Source organism: Jaculus jaculus, chromosome 19 (assembly GCF_020740685.1).
Source record: "Jaculus jaculus isolate mJacJac1 chromosome 19, mJacJac1.mat.Y.cur, whole genome shotgun sequence".
NCBI classification, from domain to species: domain Eukaryota; kingdom Metazoa; phylum Chordata; class Mammalia; order Rodentia; family Dipodidae; genus Jaculus; species Jaculus jaculus.
In genome coordinates, this window is record NC_059120.1 from 51343815 (window position 1) to 51366255 (window position 22441).

The 22441-nt window shown below is 46.6% G+C and overlaps 1 protein-coding gene across 2 annotated transcripts; it reads right to left on the reverse strand.

The window, feature by feature from the left end:
- Window positions 1–11346: 11346 nt before the first annotated feature.
- Gpr88 (G protein-coupled receptor 88) lies at window positions 11347–14491 on the reverse strand. Of its 2 annotated transcripts, XM_045138457.1 has the most exons (3): window positions 14380–14491; window positions 13890–14064; window positions 11347–13482 (listed from the first exon to the last, which is right to left on the reverse strand). In XM_045138457.1, the coding sequence occupies exons 2-3, from the start codon at window positions 14048–14050 to the stop codon at window positions 12231–12233; spliced, it is 1413 nt and encodes a 470-aa protein (XP_044994392.1). In that variant the 5' UTR covers window positions 14051–14064; window positions 14380–14491; the 3' UTR covers window positions 11347–12230. The 2 variants fall into 2 exon arrangements, with proteins under 2 accessions (XP_044994392.1, XP_004659143.2); XM_004659086.2 differs by lacking the exon at window positions 14380–14491 and having other exon boundaries at window positions 13890–14344.
- Window positions 14492–22441: the final 7950 nt, after the last annotated feature.

The following is a 22441-nucleotide window of genomic DNA, read 5'->3' on the forward strand; positions in this document are numbered from 1 at the left end:
GACTGTGTGGTCATGATATCCAGGCCATTTTGTGTCTGGAGGAGCACGTTGTAAGGAGTCCTACCCTACCATTGGCTCTTGCATTCTTTCCTCCACCTCTTCCACAATGGACCCTGAGTCATGGAAGATGTGATAGAGATATTGCAGTGCTGAGCACTCCTCTGTCACTTCTTCCCAGCACCATGATGCCTTCTGAGTTGTCCCAAGGTCACTGCCATCTGAAAAGAGAAGGTTCTCTAACCAAAAGTGAGAGTAGCATTAATATATGGGTATGAACATTAAGAGAAGTGCTTACTGGGCAGTTTGGGGAGCATAGTATATACTTTTAGACAGACAGCAGCAGATGTTACAATCCTAGGACTCATGACTGCCCCTGTTGTAGGTTTTCAGTATCAGAGACTGGAGCAAGTCTCCAGTCAAATTAGAGGGCAGTTGGTTTCCACCATGACAGATGTGCCACTATTGCACCAGCTGGCTCATTTGGCCTGGCTGGCCAAATGTAAGGCTTGCAGCATTCACTGTTGGGTATCTTCACTGGTGATTTCTCTCTCTCCCATTGAACTGCATGCAGCATGGCTTCTTTCAGCTTTCTGTCAGCTGGTCTACACCGAGGAGGTTTTCAGTTTAGCTCCAGCAGGGTTTCTCAGTGACCTTGCAGCCCAAGTATGTGGAGTCTTCAGCAGTAGGGTCTTACCATCTATTCCTGGTGGGAAACCAAGGGCCTCAGCAATGGCCTGTAATGTTTGGGGGGCATCAGGGACCTCTGTGGCCAACAACTCACTGGAAGGTATCCCATCCCTGGCACTGAAAATTTTCTAGTAACAACCTATGGCTCTTGTGTGTTCCATTGTCCAAAAAAGTAGGTTTCCACAATAAACATTTATCAAATAGAAAATATTCTCAACATCTTTCAACTAGACAATTAATCTTACAAGATTATCCTTCTGTCTCCTTCATATATACATACTCTATGTCACACTTCTGGACTCTTCAAACCTGCCAAAGGAAGATTCACAATTGTGTCAAACTGGTTTCCTAAAGTGTTACTTGTAGATTAGATTTACAATTACCATTGTAATCCAATTACCAATTTACCCTCAACTACTCCTATGTTGATGGCTCCTCCTATGCTAAAAAGTCCAAAGAAAAGACCTGTGTATATTATCACAACCAAATGTGAAATATTAGGGAAAAAAATAAATTATCTTGATTTAGCCCAGCCTAAAGGAAGCATTTGTTCACCCTCCAGAATAAATAAGAATAAATGCATACGCTGCCAGCTGATATTCACAGGAGAATTCCATGGTTTTGATTTAAACTGCTTTCCAAGAAAGATATAAGACACGTGTGTGTGTGCGTGTGTGTGTGTGTGTGTGTGTGTGTGGTTTTTTTGAGGCAGGTTCTCCCTCTGTTCCAAGCTGACCTGGAATTCACTATGTAGTCTCAGAATGACCTTGAACTCTCAGTGATCCTCCTACTTGAGTGCTGGGATGAAAGGCAGGTGCCAATCCCCTGGCACCTGGAAACAAACTTTGTGATAACTAACCGTTCCAAAGGTGAAGTGACATCCCCACTTTTGCTTCAGAAGCCGCCTGAATGACATGCACGTGAGTTTCTGGCCTTTTCTTTTCTTTTCCTTTTTAAGTTTCCAGGGTCGTGATCTGTGTCTTCTTTTGTTGTACAATAATTTTTCTTCTAATTTCCTAACTTGATTTGTTTTTGACAGTTACAAAGGCTTTTCTGGCAACTTTAACTAATTTAATTCTCCCTTTTGTAAATTACATGTTCATGGTCCTGTATTTTGTCACATCCCAATTATAACAAAAGATGCTGTGTGCATAATTATGTCCTGTAAGCTTTGCTCACCTTCAGGACTGGATACGCAGAAAGCAAGGGTTGTGACCGCAGGTGTAGGGTGGGCTTGCTCTGCATGACTGGAGCCCCCCATAGCCCAGCCTCCTCCGGTCTGTGGGACAGTCTAAGGAAGACATCCCTACATTGTGTTCCCCTTACAGAAAGCTCATTAAAACCAACTTCTCCTGTCTGTTGGCTGCAGGCTCAGAAGAGGTATCTTTCTTTGCAGATGAAGCCTGGACACGTTGCAACAGCCACACGTGATGGAAAAGCATCAAGATAGGGTATATTTTTAGCTATAGCAAATTACCATTCCTTTATGCTTCAGACGTTCATCTCTGAAAGTGAGCTCATGATCTTATTTTTTTTTTAGAGTAAAGTGAGATTGATTTTGAGTGTGTGTGAGAGAGAGTGAAAGAGAAGGGGGAAAGGTCTCTTTAAGACAAAGAGTATTTCTCTTTTTTTTTTACTTTCCAGTTTTTCAAGGTAGGGTCTCACTCTAGCCCAGGCTGACTTGGAATTCACTATGTAGTCTCAGGACAGCCTCGAACTCATGGTGATCCTCCTACCTCTGCCTCCCTGGGTGCTGGGATTAAGGGCATGCACCACCACACCCACCTCAGTGCAGAGATCCAAGAAACCCTTTCAATGGTTACTTTTCCTGATGACAGCAATGGACTTCCAGGGTTTTGTAATAACATTGCAGACTCAAACCTAGGAAGGGGAAACTCAGTCCAAAGAGAGCAAAGTAAAATTTGTCAGAGACATAATGTTCTAGAACCATCCAATTGCTTAATAAGAAGCAGATCTCTCATAATAATAGATAATTTTCCATGATGGTCCTGTCCTATTAAAGTAGGCTACAGGGTCCCATGAACCAGTACAATTTATGTAATGTCCTAAAGCTGTTGGGGGGAGAGTATTTCAATGACCACTTAGGTGGCTTCTTAGGGTAACAAAAATTGTCAACGAAATTGCAGCTGAAATGCAGCGCTAGCAGAGATGTTTTTCAGAGAGAATCATGGATGAGAGGATAGGGTGTGGCTCCTAAGAAGATGATATAGGACCTAGCCGTCCCAGGGGACAACAATATTGGGACTCAGAAAGGGTTATATTTGAAACACCTTTTGTTATTTAAAAATCACTTTGGGGCTGGAGAGATGGCTTAGTGGTTAAGCGCTTGCCTGTGAAGCCTAAGAACCCTGGTTCAAGGCTTGATTTCCCCAGGACCTAAGTAAGTCAGATGCACAAGGTGGCGCATGCATCTGGAGTTTGTTTACAGTGGCTGGAGGCCCTGGCGCACCCATTCTCTCTCTCCCTCTCTCTCCCCCTCCCTCTTTCTCTGTCTAATAAACAAATAATTAAAATTTAAAATTTAAAAACTCACTTTGTAATGTGAACATGAAGAACTTAAATTTGGGGCTGGAGCAATGACCTAGCAGTTAAGGCTCTTGCCTGTGAAGCACAAGAATTCATGTTCAACTCTCCAGATCCCACTTAAGCCAGATGCACAGAGGTGAGGCAAGTGCAAGGTCTCACATGCCCAGTAGGTGGCACAAGCATCTGGAGTTCAATTTCAGTGGCTGAGGCCCTGGCATGCCAATTCTCCCTCCCTTTCTCTCTCTCTCTCTCTCTCTCTCTCTCTCTCTCAAAAGAAAATAGAACTTAAGCTGGGCCTAGTGGCACACACCTTTAATCCCAGCGCTCTGGAGGCAGAGGTAGGAGGATCTCCATGAGTTCAAGGCCACTGTGAGACTACGTAGTGAATTCTAGGTTAGCCTGGGATAGGGTGAGACCCAACCTCAAAAAAAAAAAAAAAAAAAAAAAAATCTCCAGAATTCTTGCTAGAGAATGGCTCTATCAAGTTACAAAAAAGAATCATCAAACTATTTTAAATAAATTTACAATTTTGTGTTGGGTTGCATGTGACCCACAAGCTTTGGGTTGAACAAGCTGAGGTATTATTTTGGGAAACTTGAGAAAAATCAATTTATGAGGGAATTAGTAGTAGAAGGCTAATGCAGTAAATTTATGCCTACATTTCTGTTTGCAGTGCCCTTTTCTCTCGCACATTCTGCTAAATCCCATCCTAATGAAACAATTCTGACTTCATGATGTCTCCTTCTTCTTGTTTAGCACACACAGTTGAGGCAGTCGGTTACGGTTTGTATTTGTATTCTAGGTGCATAGCCAGAAACATCTTATGGGAGGACAGGGCTTATTTTGACTTATGCTTTGGAGTTTCACTGTGACAGGAAAAGGATGGCAGGGCAGGCAGCTGGGGGCCTCACAACTTGTCACAAGAGTGGGAAAGAAGTGGAAACATTCAGTAGTGCCAGACTAATGAAACCTCAAGGCCCACGCCCAATGACACACCTCCGCCAGCAAGGCTCCACCTCCCAAAAGCTCCACCAGCTGGAATCTAAGTAGGAAACTGAATTGCAGACATTTGAAGCTACCGGGCACATTTGACACTCAAACCATCACACTCAGCTAGGAATAAAGTTTCAAAGACAGAAGGCAACCATAGCTTATTTCTTATCCAAGTAGTCTTCTATGGAATCTGTTCAAGTCCCAACAAAGCAATCAGATGTGTTGTTCTTGGAAAAGTCTTGAAATAAGTTAGGTATGATGTCGGGTCTCAGTGCTTAGCCTGAAATAATTTCAATCAAATACTTTTTTTTTTTTTTTTTTTGAGGTAGGGTCTCACTCTAGCTCAGAATTGACCTGAAATTCACTCTGTAGTCTCAGGGTGGTTTTGAACTCACAGTAATCCTCTTACCTCTGCCTCCTGAGTGATGTTTTTTTATTTACTTATTTGAAAGACAGAGGGGGTTCATCTAGAGAGAGAATGGGCACGCCAGGGCCTCTAGTCACTGCAAATGAACTCAAGACAAATGCACCACCTTGTGCATCTGGTTTACATGGGTCCTGGGGAATTGAGCCTGGGTCCTTTGGCTTTGTAGGCAAGTGCCTTAACTGCTAAGCCATTTCGCTACCCTAATTCAAATATACTTCTTTCTCTCAGCCTGTTGTCCATGAGGTGAAAAATCAGAGGCTGCTAAGAGCTCCACACTAAAAGAGACTCATAACATACTCTTCAAGGCTCAGGGAACCTTGGGGAAGAAAGGGAGAAAATATTGTAAGAGCCACTAGGTGTGAAAACTCTGAGACATGGCCCACTCCCCCTGACAGGCTAGCTGGTGCATTTGTGAACTGACAGTGAGTATCGATAATCCTCCTGATGAGGCCCTCGGTGGAATGGGAGCAGGGAGAGAGGGGACATAAGAGGGCTGGAGAGATGGCTTAGTGGTTAAGTGCTTGCCTGTGAAGCCTAAGGACCCCGGTTCGAGGCTCGGTTCCCCAGGTCCCACATTAGCCAGATGCACAAGGGGGCGCACGTGTCTGGAGTTCGTTTGCAGAGGCTGGAAGCCCTGGCGCGTCCATTCTCTCTCTCTCTCCCTCTATCTGTCTTTCTCTCTGTGTCTGTCGCTCTCAAATAAATAAATAAAAAATTTTAAAAATATATTTATAAAAAAAGAGTATAACCCAATGGAAATATGACCAATATGTTCATACAACAAAGTTATCAATAAAAAATAAACAATAAAAATAAAATAGAGGGGCTGGAGAGATAGATTAATGGTTAAGGCACTTACTTACCTGCAAAGCCAAAGGACCCAGGTTCAATTCCCAAGGACCCATGTAAGCCAGATGCGCAAGGTGGACCATGTGTCTGGAGTTCATTTGCAGTGGCTGGAGGCTCTGGTGCACCCATTCTCTCCTTCTCTCTCTCTCTCTTTCTCTCTCTCTTTCTCTCTCTCTCTCTCTCTTCCTCTCCCTCAAATAAATAAATAAAAATAAAATATTTTTAAAAATAAAATACAAAAATAGCAATATATCAATGTGAGGTGGGTAGTGCATACTTTCTGATTGTGATTGTGTCCATCAAGTCTACATAAAAATGAGAAAACCAAGGAGTAAATGAGTTCAGCAAAATGTTAAGGGTGGTAATGTTTAAAATGTGAACTACTGGTGACATCATTTTTTTCTACCTTTGAATTTTATAGATGTTCTATGAAAACATATTCCTCCAGAGAAAAACAATATTATACCTTAAGGACACAACTTTCATGAGGGCAGATCTGGTAGTGATTGGGAACACAATCATGCCAGTATTTAACAGAATTGTCACTTGGCTACATATTGAGTACAGCATTACTATACAAAGAATTCTGCATATCTTCCTATACCCAGAAATCAGGAAAAAATGGTAAATGGGCCTAATTTATACTAGAAGCAATGAAAAGTTCAAGCACTTTTCTATCCATAAAAGTTGTGAGCCAGGTGTAGTGGCGCACGCCTTTAATCCCAGCACTCAGGAGGCAGAGGTAGGAGGATTGCCATGAGTTCGAGGCCAGCCTGAGATGACAGAGTGAATTCCAGGTCAGCCTGGACCAGAGTGAGACCCTACCTTGAAAAACAAAAAATAAATAAATAAATAAAAATAAAAAATAAAAATTGTGAGTCAGGGGCTAGAGAGATGGTTTAGTGGTTAAGGTATTTGCTTACAAAGCCAAAGGACCACTCAGGTTTGATTCCCCAGGACCCACATAAGCCAGATACACAAGGGGCACATATGTCTGGAGTTTGTTTGCAGTGGCTGGAGGGCCTGGTGTGCCCATTCTCTCTCTGTATATCTCCTCTCTCTCCCTCTCTCTCTCTCTCTCTCTCTCTCTCTCTCTCTCTCTCTCTCTCTCTCTCTCTCTCTCTCTCTCTCTCTCTCTCTCTCTCTCTCTCTCTCTTTCTCTGGTGTGATGGCACATGCCTTTAATCTCAGCACTCAGGAGTTGGAGATAAGAAGGTTACTGTGAGTTTCAGGCCAGCCTGAGACTACAAAGTGAATTTCACGTCAGCCTGGGCTAAAGCAAGACCCTACCTCAAAAAGAGAGAGAGAGAGAGAATAGGAGAGAATATGTGATGATGCTCTGTGGAAGCAGGAACTCTGATGAGGAGGGATAAAGAGAATGAGCCAGGAAGGAGAAAGAAAGGGAGGGAGGGATGGAAGGAAGAGAAGGAAGTTGGGCTACGTGATGAAAAGCTGGGACACCCCAGTAAATCTAGGATGACCTGAGGCAGACACAGTCCTGGGCCTTGCTTAGAAGCCAGCATGCACATCAACGAGGCTATAGCAAAGGATATGCGTGGAGGGAAGAAAGCTGTGGGCAGTGAGGGAACGGTCACACTGTGAGGGGCAGTCGACACCGGACAGAGCTCTGGTCATACGCTTACTGTGGTAGCTTCAATGTCATGCTCTGGAGTCACACTAAGCTTGCAACCCAGCTTCTGCATTTAATCATTGGGAGATCTTAGACCTTGGTGGCTTGTTCTGGACTCTTTCTCTTCCTCTCTTCTTGCTTTTTTCTTTGTATTTATTATTTATCTAGTTTGGACTATACTTTTTTAATTTAAAAAACTATTTATTTGCGAGAGAGGGAGAGGCAGAGAGAATGGGCACCCAAGGGCCTCCGACCACTGCAAAGGAACACCACACACATGCGCTACTTTGTGCATCTGGCTTTATGTAGGTACTGGGGAATCAAACCTGGGTGCTTAGGCTTCACAGGCAAGTGCCTTGTCCACTGATCCCTGTCTCCAGCCCCTTGGGCTACACTTTTGAATACATTTGTTCCTTACAAAAATTTCGAAGATGCACAAGAGTGAGAGAAACGTGTGGGGCATCTCTTGAACCCATCCTTCCCCTCCAGCTATCATCTGTCTCTCCAGCCTCGGCTTCTTTGGCAGCAGTCTTCCTCCCTGGTACCCATCCTTCCCTGTGACGTTCATCTCTGTGTCACTGTGTGTCCGGGGAGCCTTAGTGGGGGGCTTTGTGTAAGGTGTCCCTTGCCGGTGGGACAGGCTGGGAAAGTCCTCCTGGGAAAGACGACGTACAAGCATTCTAGAAAGCTCTGTTGTCCTGAGAGAAACGAGGGTGCCTGCCTGGATCTCTCACTTTCAAGGGTGTACTGCCACTCTCCTCTGGCCACCTTACCCACAAGGAAATGTGCCAACCCAGAGCTTGTGCCTCCTTCAACAGCTGGCCCCTAATACCCAGGAATTCCCTCCCCAGACAGCTGAGGGCCCTTTCCAGGGTGTGTTGTGGCCCCCCGTTTTTGCACGACAGGGTGTCTGCCTGAGACAAGCATGAGCCTGGGTGGGGGGAACAGACCTTGGGTCAGTGGGTTCACTAACACAATCCTCATGGGGCTCTTGGAGATAGCTAAAGGGTGGGAAACGTTTCCTCTGTCCCCACAAACCACGAGCTCCATCAGCAGCTCCGGTCTTGCCCCCTACCCCACAAACGCTAGGACAGGCCTTGAGAGTAAGAGGCCCGTCCACTTCTCCCGATGGTCTTGGGTGCAGATTCACGCTCTTCCTCTGCTAGTCTCCAAGCTCTCTACTCCTCCCCGGCCCCCTCCCCACCTCCTAACAAACGGCCAGGCTGACTCTGGGACTGGGCACACCTACTCCGATGATAATGTCAATTGCATCTGGGCCAAGAGGAGGGATTGTCACCCACCTTCCTCCAGCTCCGACCTCCGCGCACCGCACTTACAGGCAGTTTCTCTCCTCTCCGTAAGACACTCTCTCTGGCCCTCCCTTCCTCTCTCATTTCAGCTCTTCTGCTCCAGGGAAACACATCTCCCCATTTTCTTCCCCTTCCCTATTCTCATCCCTCCATCATCTATCATCTATCTATCTATTTATCTATCAACTATCTATCACCTATCACCTATCATCTATCATCTATATATCAACTATCTATCTATCATCTATTTATCATCTATCAACTATCCATCTATCACCTATCATCTATCTATCTGTCTATCATCTATCAACTATCTATCACCTATCATCTACCAACTATTGATCATCACTCTATCAACTCTCTATCATGTATCTTTCTATCTATCTACCTACCTGTCTAATCTCATTCTCTCTCCCTCCTTCTCCTCTCCCCCATTACAATACAGTCTTTAATCTCAGAACCTTTCTGTCACGCCCTCCATGGCAAGCCACAAAACCTTTGCACAGCTGCCTGGTGTCACTGCCAAAGTGGCATTTTAACCCTTTGGTGATGGAATAAAGGCAGCAGGAAACGCCAGGGCCGGCTGGCAAGCTTGCCACGGGAAGAGCAGGGACACACATGACGGACACTGTGAGTCCCAGAGAGACCAGCGTTCCACTTCGAACACAGATTTTTCCAAGAACTCTCTCTATCAGAGCGTGAAAGCCAGTCCCTTACCTCTCGCCCTGTCCTCAGCTGCCCGCTAACCCCCACTGGGTTGCCCTTCACAGAACGATGCCCCACTGCAGAATCCTTTCCCCCTAATTCTGAGATGGAGGGATCTGTCTGACCTGCAGCTCCCCATTGCAGCTTTTAAAGCTGACGACAGCTGTGAATGCCCGTGGAAAAGGCAGGATTCTCGTTTATTCACATCCTTTATTTTAGGAGGAGGACTGTGCTAAGAGAAACCTCTATGATGTCCTAGAATTTAGCCATTGAAATGCAGGGGGGGAGGAAGGTGGGTGCGATATGTCTTAACAGGCATACACCTAAAGAAAATAGGGTAGCCTGTGATAGCAATTAGCATTTTTCTCTTTATTACTGAGTGGATAATATGTGGTTTCATTTAAATAAGAACACAATCTCTATTAACTTAATTTCTCGAAGCAGTAACTCCAACACTCACGGCCAGTGCCTAATAAGGCATTTTTAGACACATTACTGCTGCTTTAAAATTAAAAGTGAATCAGTCCTGTGGAGTTAATTGCTAGTAAATTAATCTAAAGGATGCCTCCCATGTGGCATGGAGCCAGCAATGAGTCAGAAACATCGCGGGATACCAGCTACACATTTGAAAGGTTGTACCTATGTGGGGCAAGCCATGGAAATGGAGGGGGGAGGATGGTTTGCATCATGCACCCTGAGAAACAAGAATAAAGGCCTAATTAAAAAGATCTGGTTGCTGGACGTGAAGAAGAGGCCCAGGGTTCCAAAATGGAAGCCCTCAGCTCGACACCCATTACACCTATTCTGCAACATTTACAGGAAGGAAATTATGTCTTATTTCTTTTCCAATGGTGGTGTGCGGATCTTACTGAATTAAAGGAGAAATTATTTTGGAAACTGAAAATAAAATTAGTGCCAGCTCCCCGAACACACACACAAAAAAAAAGTAGAAAAAGAAGTTACTTTTTATCACTAGTGCTTTGGAACACCACACCTTCTGTTACAATGTCCTTGAGACAGCAAAAAGGACCCCAAGAAAAACACTCAGAAGACTATTTGTCGAAACTTTAATTAAATATCTGAATATAGGAAAGGGGGCACAGACGGAATCTTAGTAAGAGAGAAACGGCACATGCACTAACGGGATAGATTGATATCGTGACTGTCCATTTATTAGTAATGACAAATGTTTATTGTATTTATTTGTTTTGTTTTACTTCAAAAAAATGGCAGCATTTCCCATCACTCCCAAAATTATTCAAATGCGCACGTGTTCCCACTGTCCTGTCTAAAATTGTTCAGGAATGCAAGAAAGCAGGCTGTCTTTGCTCCTGTGAAACGAGGCGATTTGGCCCCGGATTTGACGCAGCTAGCTGAGTGTGGTTCTAGAACCATCGTTGCCTGCTTCCCGTCTTAATTTCACAAGGTGATATCGTGTGGTTTTACATTTCAAATGTTTCTAAACAAATTGAGTTAAACCAAAGACGAAAAAAAGGACAAACCTCAAATAATACATTGGCAAACAGAATCTGCTTTGAAATGTTCATTTTATATATATGTGTGTGTATATCTATATATATAACTGAGTTTATTCTACCGTTTTCAACAGACACAATGCTCATGTTCAGTGCCATGGTAGTGCATGTGAGCTACATAAAACGGTGTTATCTTCTAACCGTGTGGCTTGTTTAGATCCTGAAAGAGCACAGTTGGCTTTTGATGAACCAGAACCTTAGAAGTGACCCATCTTGACCCATGTGTAAAATAAAACCCCACATGTAAGTTTTCTCCTAGGGCTTGGTCAAGATAAGAACTCTAGCTGGAGGTATCTCTGTGTCTCTTGTCAAAGAATGGAAGGCCATTTCTTCTGGAAGGAAAATGTCCCTGTGTGGTGTGTATTGCTTTAGTATTCCTCATGCCCAACAAATTCTAGCGTCTAGGAGCATGCAGCAGCAGCTAAGATCAGCTATGCGGTTACAGTGTTGTGGTGAAGTATATTGTTATGCATTGAGATATTTTAAAGAGAAAACAGGACCATTCTCCTTAGCAACCGTGATAGTACAGAAAGCTCCAAGCTACAGTCACACTCAGAAGGCAAATAAGTTGGCTTACAAAATGTAGGTAGCAACAAAACGTGCATGCGTTAGAGAATGTGAAATTGGTGCCTAAACTAGTCCAATCCCATTCTTGGCTTCAGACCATTCATTGACAATCCGGAAATTTTTTTTTTTTCCGACTTTAACATTCAAGGCTAGTTTCTGATCTTAGAAGTGTATGAAAAGGAGTGTAAACTAATAAGTTTGGTTTGTTTCCTCACTGGCTAAGATTCTATCTCGTTCAAGAATAACTTGATTTTGAAGAAAAAAAGAAAAGAAAGAAAACACCCTTTTAAGAATAAAGGGCTTGAGGTCTCAATGGCAACTCACAGCCGTGTACACACCTACGTTTCCCCTCTTCATATACGAAGACTTAAAATACCACAGAAGGAAGCGTTGTCAAAATACGTTCTACATGGAATTCCCTCCTCAATGTTATTTCCTTTTGGCCCACTCAAGGCGCTCCATATATAAGAGACAGTGGGGCTTGGAGGGGTTTACATAGGTAAATGAAAGCTCTTTTTTCAAAAGCAAATCCCATCGAAATCCATGAACTGGCATTTTATCAAAAGAAAATTCCAGTTTCCAAGTTCTTGCAGTCTGCGTGTCTTGACTTGAGGGATTTCTCTAAAACAACAGAAACAAGGAGGTAACAAGAACAACAAAAAGTCAGATGGCCGCGTCTTGGGTTTCCATGGACGGGAAGAACTCGGTTCAGGTGTTCAAAGTACTTGAGGATGGGAGGTGCCCCGTCCATCTTCCTGGAGGGCGCAGATGGACCCCCTCCCCGGGGTGGTTGGGGCGGGGGGAGGTGGCAAGGGATGGAGGCGATGATGGCCGGAGAGGCTGAGGGTGGAGTGGGGAGGGGTGTGGGCACGGGAAGTCCAGCCTCTGCGCTTCCTCTGGGTGGGTGGAGTGAGGGAAGCTGGGTGCGTGGTGTGGGTGGGTGCGTGGGTGGGGATGGGTGGAGAGGTGCGTAACCCGGGTTACCAGTGCTGGCCGGCGGCGCGGGTACCCAGCTGGGCCTGAGACATGGCAGCCACGCCGGTGGCCGCCGCCGCAGCCGCGGCCGCGTCCCCGACTCCGGGCAGGACGGAGCGCACGGAACGACGGAACTCCTCGTTCCTCCACGTGTAGAGCAGCGGGTTGAGCGCCGAGAGCGCGCAGCACAGCAGCCAGCTGGCGGCCTGCACGCCCCAGGGCACGGGCAGCGAGAAGCCGCTGGCCAGGCTCACCCACACGAGCGGCTGCGTGGCCAGCAGGAAGACGCAGCACAGCAGCAGCACCGAGAGGCCGCTGAGACGCCGCTGCGCCCGGCGAGGCTGCAGGGCCGGCGGCAGGGGCTGCGCGGGGTGCGCCGCGGACGACGAGGACGCCGTGGCCCCTCCGGGCCCCGGGGCGTGCGGGGCGGCCGGGAAGGCAGCCGCGGCGGCCGCACAGCCCGGCAGCTGGTGCAGCAGGTGGAAGTTAAGCACGCTGACCCTCTTGACGCTCACGCGCACCCGGCGCACGATGCCCACGTAGCAGTGCAGCAGCAGCGCCGTCTGCGCCAGCAGCGCGCCCGCGGCCAGCAGCGCCGGGTAGTGCACCTGCGGGGGCTCGGCCCCGGGGCTCGGCGCCCAGGGTGGCAGAAGCAACACCAGACCCAGTGCCAGGGCCCAAGACAACGCCAGCATGCCGGCCGTGTGACGCCGCTGGTACAGCACCTGGTAGGTGGCCGGAGCCCTGGTGATGAGCAGGTAACGGTTCAGGGCCACCAGGCAATGGGACAGGAGGGACACGGTGAGACCGAGACCCAACAACCCACCCCGCAGCAAACGGTAACTGGCCCCGGCCGCGTCCCAGTCCCCCGGGGGCTCCTCGGCCGAAGAAGCGGCCGAGGGCAGCAGCCCAAGCACCGCCTCCTGGGGCATCCACAGGGCGCACACGCTCAGGTCCGCCGCGCAGCCGTTCACGATGAAGGCGTTGCTTGTGGTCTGAAGCTTTCGGAAGGACGACACGAGATAGATGACCATGCCGTTGGCCAGCGTGCCCCCGATGGCCAAGCCCGAGTACAGGAGAGACACGGGGATCCGCCGGCCCGCCCACGCCTCCTCTTCCTCGCAGAGCAGCAGCAGCGACCCCCCGGGCGTGGTGGAGGAGGTGGACGTGGAGGACGAGTTGGTCATCCTGGCTAACTTCTTGGCGCCTGGCGCCTCAGCGTCGGCTTCTGGCAGCTCTGCCCATCCTGACACCTGCCTGCCGGGAGGGCAAAGACATCCCCCGCCTTCAACCCTCTGCCACCGCCGACACAAAAGGCTTGGGGGGGGGGGCGGGGGGGAGACAGGGAGCTTGGAGGAACACCAACCAGCCGGGGGTTGGGTGGGGTGGGGGGTAACTGGCAGATGACACTTCAGAGAAATGTCTCCAGTGCCAGGGAAATGCCAGTTGACATCCAGCATGCACCAGGGAAGCCCTAGGTCCGAGTCATAACAAGGACAGGTTTCACAACCCAGCGAGCGCGTCCAGACACACACACACACACACACACACACACACACACACTAGTTGGGAATGTGGCCAGCTGGATCCCCTATTTACCAGGAGAAAACAAATATCCCAGCTGGGGGGGGGGGAAATGCCAGGGAGAGGAGTTGGAAAGGTACCTTGCTTTGGGGCTGGTCCTTAGCCGGTGATTGCAGAGGGAGGGGTGCCAGGGAAGACCTCCAACGTCAGTGTCATCTGCGGTCCAGGCATCAACAGGAGAAACTCGGCTGGGATCCGTGCCAGGAGCAAGTGCCCCATTTCTTTTGCTCGCAAACAGCATCCACACACATGGTCCTGGGCAGGGAAGCCAACAGCTGCAGGGAGTCTCCTCCTGGGCTGGCAGCAGCTGGAGTGGAGACAAGTCTGGAGTGGCTGGATGGAAGCCCGGGCAGGTGGGCAAGGCAGGGGAGCAGGCAAGGATTGCAAGGCTGCTGCCAGAGCTGGAGAGGTGCGCGCCCGGCGTGCTCAGAGCCGCGGGAGCGAGGGCTGCTGTGAGGAGCCCACGGGGAGCCAGCGAGCTCTTCGGCTCGGTTATCCATCACCCCGGGGGAGGGAGGGAGGACAGCCTTTCCAAGCTCAGCATGAATTATTCAATAGCTTCCAACTTACCAAGGGGAGAGAAATATCTTGCTCAGAGAGAGAGTCGTGGAGTTAACAAGTTTCTGTCTCTTCTCCCTCTTTTATTCTCAGCCGTATTTCTCACTCTTGTTTTTTCTTTCCTTCTTTTTCTTTTTCCTCCCGCCCCCCCACGCCCTTCAAGGTTGAGAGTAAAATTTCATCTCATTCTCATGTGTCTTGAAAGCAAGATTTTTTTTTTTTCTCAGAAATAAATACACTCCCATTCCTCAGGACTGGTTTCTTTGTTCCCATATTTTCAGGGAGAATTGTGTTCTATTCAAATTAAAATTCCTTTTTTCCCCCCTTTGGTAAAGTGAGACATGGATAATTAGCCACGGGTAATCTACAAGCTTTAATTTAAATAATAAATTCAGGGTTTTTTTTTGTTCTCTCATCCTCAGACTCTTCTCCAAAGTTTGGCTTGTGTTGCAGTAAAGACAGGTTTGGAAGGTGAAAATAAAACGGGCATGGGAATATTTAAAATGGGTGTCAGTGGGACAGCTAATTAATGGAACATTATTCAGCAATTTTAAAAAGTTAACTATTGGACTGGAGAGATGGCTTAGGTTAAGATGCTTGCCTGCAAAGCCTAAGGACCCATATTCTACTCCAGATCCCATGTTAGCCAGATGCACAAAGGTGAGGAAAGCGCAAGGTTGCACATGCCAGCTAGGTGGCACAAGCGTCTGGAGTTTTATTTCAGTGGCTGAGGCCCTGGCATGCCAGTTCTCCCCTGCCTCCTCTCTCTCTCTCTCTCTCTCCTGTCTCTGTCTCTCTTAAAAAAGAAAAAGTTGGGCTGGAGAGATGGCTTAGCGGTTAAGCGCTTGCCTGTGAAGTCTAAGGACCCCGGTTCGAGGCTCGGTTCCCCAGGTCCCACGTTAGCCAGATGCACAAGGGGGCGCACACGTCTGGAGTTCGTTTGCAGAGGCTGGAAGCCCTGGCGCGCCCATTCTTTCTCTCTCTCTCTCTCTCTCCCTTTATCTGTCTTTCTCTCTGTGTCTGTCGCTCTCAAATTTAAAAAAAAAAAAAAAATCTTTAAAAAAAAAAAAGAAAAAGTTAACTCTCATCTGGGTACGGTAGTATATACCTTTAATCCCAGCACTCAGGAGGCAGAGGTAGGAAGATCACCATGAGTTCAAGGCCACCCTGAGACTACATAGTGAATTCCAGGTTCACCTGGGCTAGAGTGAAAACCTACCTCGAAACACCAAAAACCAAAAGTCAACTATTAAGCCATAACCAGGTGTGGTGGTGCACACATTTAGCCCCAGCACTTAGGAGGCTGAGGTAAAAGGATTGTTGTGAGTTGGAGGGCAGCCCGGGCTACATGCAGAGTGAGTTCCATGTCAGTGTGGACTAGTGAGACCCTGTCTCAAAATCAATCAATAAATAAGCCCTGCATGGTGGCGCACACCTTTAATCCCAGCACTCGGGAGGCAGAGGTAGGAGGATCGCCATGAGTTCGAGGCTACCCTGAGACTATATGTGAATTCCAGGTCAGCCTGAGCTACAGTGAGACCCTACCTCAAAAAACAAAAAAAAAAGAAAAAAAAGAAAAAAAAACCCTGGCACAATAATTAGAGACACATCAGTAAAAGAACCTATGCCCTTCATCAGTGGCAACAAATGACCCATTCTAGTGGAAGATGCTCATACCTGGGAAGGTTAGGGGGGGGGGGGGAGCTGGTGCGGCAGCTGTATGGGAATTCTCTATCCTTGTCTCCAGTTGGTTGCACTTCTCCCCCCAGTGCTCCTCGCTTGTGTCTTGGGTCTCTTAATGTGCTGTTCCTGTCTGTTTTCTTCTTCTTCTTAAAAAAAAAAATCTTGGGGCTGGAGGGATGGCTTAGCAGTTAAGGTGTTTGCCTGCAAAGCCAAAGGACCCTGGTTCGATTCCCCAGGGCCCATGTTAGCCAGATGCACAAGGGAGTCCATGTGTCTGGAGTTTGTTTGCAATGGCAGGAGGCCCTGACGCACCCATTCTCTCTCTCTCTCTGTCTTTCTCTCCCTCTTTCTATGTCAAGTAAATAAATAAACATAAAATATATTTTTAAAAAAACTTGAGCCTATGTTTTTAATTAATTTATTTATTTGCAAGCAGAGAGACAGATAGAAAGAAGACAGACAGAGAGAGAATGCGCGCGCCAGGGCCTCCAGCCACTGCAAATGAAACTCCAGACGCGTGCGCCCCCTTGTGCATCTGGCTAACGTGGGACCTGGGGAATCGAACCTGGGTCCTTTGGCTTTGCAGGCAAACACCTTAAACGCTGAGCCATCTCCCTAGCCCCTTCTTTTTCTTCTTCTTGGCCCCTTGTCTCCTGAATGAGTTTTGCTGTGTTCCGTGGCCCTGCCCACGAGCCACCCACACATCCATTCCTACCATTCATGTTCCCTTCCACCAGGTTATTTCCTTCCTTTGATCCTACGGCAGCTGCTTTCATGGATAACAGTCCTTGAAGGTTTCTAATAATTCACCATAATATGGTGCTTGCTGCAGTTTTTAAAAATTTATTACTTATTATTTGAGGAGGCGGCGCCAAGAGAATGGGCACACCAGGGCCTCCAGCCACTGCAAATGAACTCCAGACGCGTGTGCCCCCTTGTGCATCTGGCTAATGTGGGTCCTGGGGAATCGAACCTGGGTTCTCGGACTTTGCATGCCTTAACTAAGCCATCTCTCCAGCCCCTGTTGCTGTTTTCTAACATGCTGCTTTTAAAGCCAAGAATATTTCTGTCTAATCCCAATAAAAATTTCATATGAAATTAATGTTTTTCCTTCAACTGCTAATATAGGTTTGATATATGCTTAAAATTGGATCGTCTTTTTTTATTTCTATGGTAAGTCCTGTTGTGTTGTGGTACTTTATCCTTTTGAATAGCAGGATTTGATTTGCTAGCATTTAAGGTTTCACACCACAAGTGAAAACCACTTACTTTAATTTCTATGCAATGTTGCCCTTTCTTGGTATCGGGTTATGATAGCATCATAACATTGACAGACTTTTTTCTGGAAAGCTTTTTACAGGTTTTGTGAAACCTATATATAAATTGTCATACCAGTCACTTTCATAGGTATTTTTGATGATTATTTTAATTTCCCTAGGTTATTTGGTTAACAACTCTATCGTCAAAAAACTTTAACTATCCCTCAACTGATGAGTGGATAATGAAGATGTGGCACATTTATACAATGGAGTTCTACTCAGCAGTAAAGAAAAATGAAGTTATGAAATTTACAGAAAAATGGATGGACCTGGAAAGGATTATACTAAGTGAGGTAACCCAGGCCCAGAAAGCCAAGCACCACGTGTTCTCTCTCATATGTGGATCCTAGCTACAGATGACTGGGTTTATGCGTGAGAAGGAAAATACCTAGTAGCAGAGGCCAGTAAGTTAAAAAGGAGACATAAAGGGAAGAGAAAGGAAGGGAGAAGGGTACTTAATAGGTTGATATTGTATATATGTAAGTACCATGATTGTTATGGGGAGGTAATATGATGGAGAATGGAATGTCAAAGGAGAAAGTGGGGGGGGAGGGAATTAACACGGAATTTTTTTATAATCATGGAAAATGCTAATAAAAATTAAAAAATAAATTAAAAAAATTTAAAAAAACTAACTATTTTTAATAAAATTATTGATTTTTTTCTGTTCCTATTATATTTTATCACTATTGTATGCATTTTAGCTATAAGCAGATAATGTATTGTAAAAGGAAGTATAGTGTTAATAAAATGCATCACTACCTATTTTTCTCCCTATTCACCCAAACACATAAGCACATGTATTCATAGAAAAATGTAATGAGCCCCTACTATGGGCTGGGAATTAAAAGTACAAAGATGAGCTGGAGAGATGGCTCAGCAGTTAAGGCACTTGTCTGCAAAGCCTAAGGACCCAGGTTCAGTTCCCCAGTACCCACATAAAACCAGATGCACAGTGTAGTGCATGCATCTGGAGTTTGTTTGCAGTGGCTAGAGCTGTGGTGTACCCATTCTGTCTTTACTCTCTCTGTCTCTCTCTCTCTCAAATGAATTATTTTTAAAAGTACACAGGCAAGGGGCTAGGGAGATGGCTCAGCAGTTAAAAGCACTTGCCTGCAAAACCTGTTGTTCCTGGCACAATTCCCTAGTACCCATGTAAATCCAGGCCCACAAAGGTGGCTGGTGTGTCTGGAATTTGTCTGCAGTAAGAGGCCCCAGTGCATTCATGTTCATTCTCCCTCTTTCTCTCTGTCTCTCTTTCTCTCTCAAATGAATTAAAAATATTTTAATAACAAACATAAATAAGATACATTCCTTGGCTTCAGTGAGCTCAGGCCAGAGTGGTTGGAATACAGATTAGGGAAAAACTGTGATAAGACAATGTGCTGAATTTCATAATGAAGACATAAATAAATTCTTGGGGTTGTTTGAATGTAAATGTTGCCCATAGCCTCAAGTGTTTGTGATTAAGCTTCCTGCGTACTCTTGGGCTTTGGGAGGCGGAGCCTTGCTGGAGGACGTGTGTTGCTGGAGGCAGACCTTGGGGCTGATCAGCCTCCTCTAGCTCTGGCTGCTCAGGCCCTGCTGCCAAGCCAGTTGCCATGCTTTCCACACCCAAGGCAAGACACCTTCTTGGACCCGGTGTCAGGTTTAGCATTGCAAGGGCACCTAAAGGCAGAATATTCTGAGCAGAAGTCTAAAGGAAAGACGGTATTAAGGTGCATGACCCTGGGCTGGAGAGATGGCTTAGTGGTTAAGCGCTTGCCTGTGAAGCCTAAGGACCCCGGTTCGAGGCTCGGTTCCCCAGGTCCCACGTTAGCCAGATGCACAAGGGGGCGCACGCGTCTGGAGTTCGTTTGCAGTGGCTGGAGGCCCTGGTGCACCCATTCATACTCTCTCTCTCTCTCTTTCTCTCTGTCACTCTCAAATAAATAAGAATGAACAAAAAAAATTTTTTTTAAATAAAATAAAAATAAAGACCATGACCCAGGTATTCTTCTGGGGTCTTCTGTGAAGTAGCCTCTGCCTCCTTTAAGGAGATAAAACCCAAATTCCCCACCAGTGGCTTTACCCTGGCTTTTCCCAGGAGAGTCTGTCCACCGTGGGGCAGCTTCACCTTCCAGCCTCAGCTGCAGCTGCACATGTGGTCTGCCCTTTTCTGGATGTAACTGAAGTAAGCTGGAATGCCTAAATCCAACTTTTCTAAATGACTTAAAATCAAGCGAACACATGAAATGATCACCAGTGGGATTTTTGTTGTCGTTGTTGTTTTAAATTTTATTTTAGAGAGAGAGAAGAGGGAGAGAATTGGAGCACCCGGTCCTCAGCCACCGAAATCGAACTCCAGACGCTTGCGCCACCTAGTGAGCGGGTGAGACCTTGCACTTTCCTCATTTTTCAGGGCATCCCTCCCCAACCCTCCACGAAATCATATTTTGTCTGGTGTGTGTTCATTTTGCTGAGGGCACAGTATCCCCAGCTGGAAGCACTCTTCTGGAATCTTTGGGAAGTGACGCCTCCCTGGAATACATGAATCTCTGGAGGTTAGGCCTTGAGGTTTATAACCTGCCCCACTTCTGGCTCTCTCCCTGCTTCCCATTCCCCAAAGATATGAACAAGTAGCTCCCACGCTCCTCCATTCACTGAGCTACCATGCTTTCCCTAACACCATGGATGGCACCCCTCAAATTATGGATCAAAGTAAGCCTCTCCTCTCTTTTTGATTTTGTATTCTTTAAATATTTTATTATTTATTTATTCATTCATTTGGCAGAAAAAGAGAGAGAGAGAGAGAGAATTGGCACGCCAGGGCCTCCAGCTACTGCAAATGAACTCCAGAAGTGTGCGCCCCCTTGTGCATCTGGCTAACGTGGGTCCTGGGGAATCAAACCTGGGTCCTTTGGCTTTGCAGGCAAATGCCTTAACTGCTAAGCCATCCCTCCAGCCCTGTTTTTTGTAACTATTTTTTTATGAGAGAGGGAGTGACAGAGAGAGAGAATTGGTTGGCAACAGGGCCTCCAGCCACTGCAATCCAGCTCCAGACACGGGCACCATCCTGTGCCAATGTGCGACCTTGCATGCTCCTGACACATTGTGTGTCTGGCATACATGGGATCTGGAGAGTTGAACATGGGTCCTCAGGCTTCGCAGGCAAGCGCCTTCACCGCTAAACCATCTCTCCAGCCCCCTTCTCCCTCTCTCCATGTGCTTCTTGTCAGGCATGTGGTCACAGCAGTGAGAACAGTAACTCATCAGGAATGTCCCATAGACACCTCAAACCCAGTGTCCAAAACCTGTCCCTTCATTTTCTTCCCTAAACAATCCCCTATTTTCTTATGTCCCAAATCACATTTTTGAGCCTTACCATGACTCTGGTACCTTAGCCAGAATCCTAATTGAATCCTGTCATTTTCACTCTCACCCAGTATATACTCATCAACCACCAAGGGCGATCGATCATTCCACTGTCTAACTGATCTCGCTAAATCTGTTCACGGACCTCTGTTCACTCTGCACTGACTGGCACCATACAACCATCTTCTCTCTATTATCCCAATAAGCTCCTAAATGCCCTCTTGCCACAATCTTGTTTTCCTCCAGTCAAAATGATCAAATACTCAAAAGACGCCACTCAACATATTCGATAGCTTCGTGTCTCCCCACCTTCATTCTGATCTGTGCATCGTAGAAATAGGAGTTTTGCCGCATCCACTACTATTAGCAATTTTCCAAATAGTGCTGGTCACAGAGTAAACCTTTAATCAGTATCTGTAGGAAAAAAGCAATGATCAAGTGACACTGTCCTGCTTCCAACCCTTCAATGGGTCCTTGCTGTCCTCGGGAAGATGGCCAGCATCACTGTTGCTAAAGTTACTCAGGAAACACCACATTTGCTTTGAATATGTTTTCCCCCCACACCTCTCTCTGTCTCTGTTTTTTCCAAGGTCGAGTCACTTGCTTGAGCCCAGGCTGACCTGGAGCTCACTCTGTAGCCTCAGGCTGATCTCAAATGCACAATGATCTTCCTACCTCAGCCTACCGAGTGCTGGGATTATTACAAGGCATACACTACCACACCCGGCTCTGAGCATATTTAATGTTTCATTTAGTCCTCCTGCCTGGTCTACAGTGTAGCCAGGCCTACCCCCGAAATGTGCATGCCAGCCAAGAAGTCCAGATGGAAGGCTACACGCAAATGTCGAAGTATTTGAAACTTATAAAATGATAGACCTATTGAATAAAATAACTTCTATTCTCGGGATATATACTTTCATAACAACTACAAAGACAGACTCAAAGTTAGAGACCTCGGGCTGGAGAGGTGGCTCAGCAGTTAAGGTGCTTGCCTCCAGAGCCTAATGACTGGAGAGTTCAAGTCCCTAGGACCCACGTAAGCCAGATGCACAAAGTGATGCACGCATCTGGAGTTTGCAGTGGTGAGAGGCCCTGGCGTGCCCATTCTCTATCTATCTATCTGCTTGCAAACAAATAAAATAGTTTTTAAAAATTTAGAAATCTCAGACTTAGAAGTTGTTTTGTGTTACTGGAATGTGACAACTAAAAAGCTTGTCAATGGGGCTGAAGAGATGGCTTAAGTGGTTAAGCACTTTCCTGTGAAGCCTAAGGACCCCAGTTCAAGGCTCAGTTCCCCAGGACCCACGTTATCCAGATGCACAAGGGGGTGCACGCATCTGGAGTTCGTTTGCAGTGGCTGGAAGCCCTGGCACGCCCATTCTCTCTCTCTCTGCCTCTTTCTCTCTCTCTCTCTCTCTGTCACTGTCAAATAAATAAATAAAAATGAACAAAAAACTTAAAAAAAAAAGAAAGAAAGCTTGTCATTGGTACCCCTCTCCCCTGCCTCTGTTCTGCCATTATATGCCACAAAGACAACATGGCTAATGTGGTATACTCCAGCCTGCCACTTAAGGTAAGAAAGAAAGCCACTTAAGGCAAGAAAGAGCTGCTGTTCACCTTACAGCTTCAAGGGGGAAGTGACCATTGTGCAGGGAAAACACGGCAGGCCAGACAGACAGCGTCACATCTTCACATCAGCAGGGAGGAAGGAGCACGAC

Excerpts from the sequence above, each read along its gene's own strand:
- Gpr88 (XM_045138457.1), bottom strand. The coding sequence starts at position 14,050 with ATGCTGTTTGCGAGCAAAAGAAATGGGGCACTTGCTCCTGGCACGGAT. Across the intron at positions 13,483-13,889 it reads AGGACCAGCCCCAAAGCAAG|GCAGGTGTCAGGATGGGCAG; the intron begins GTACCTTTCCAA and ends CCCTCCCGGCAG.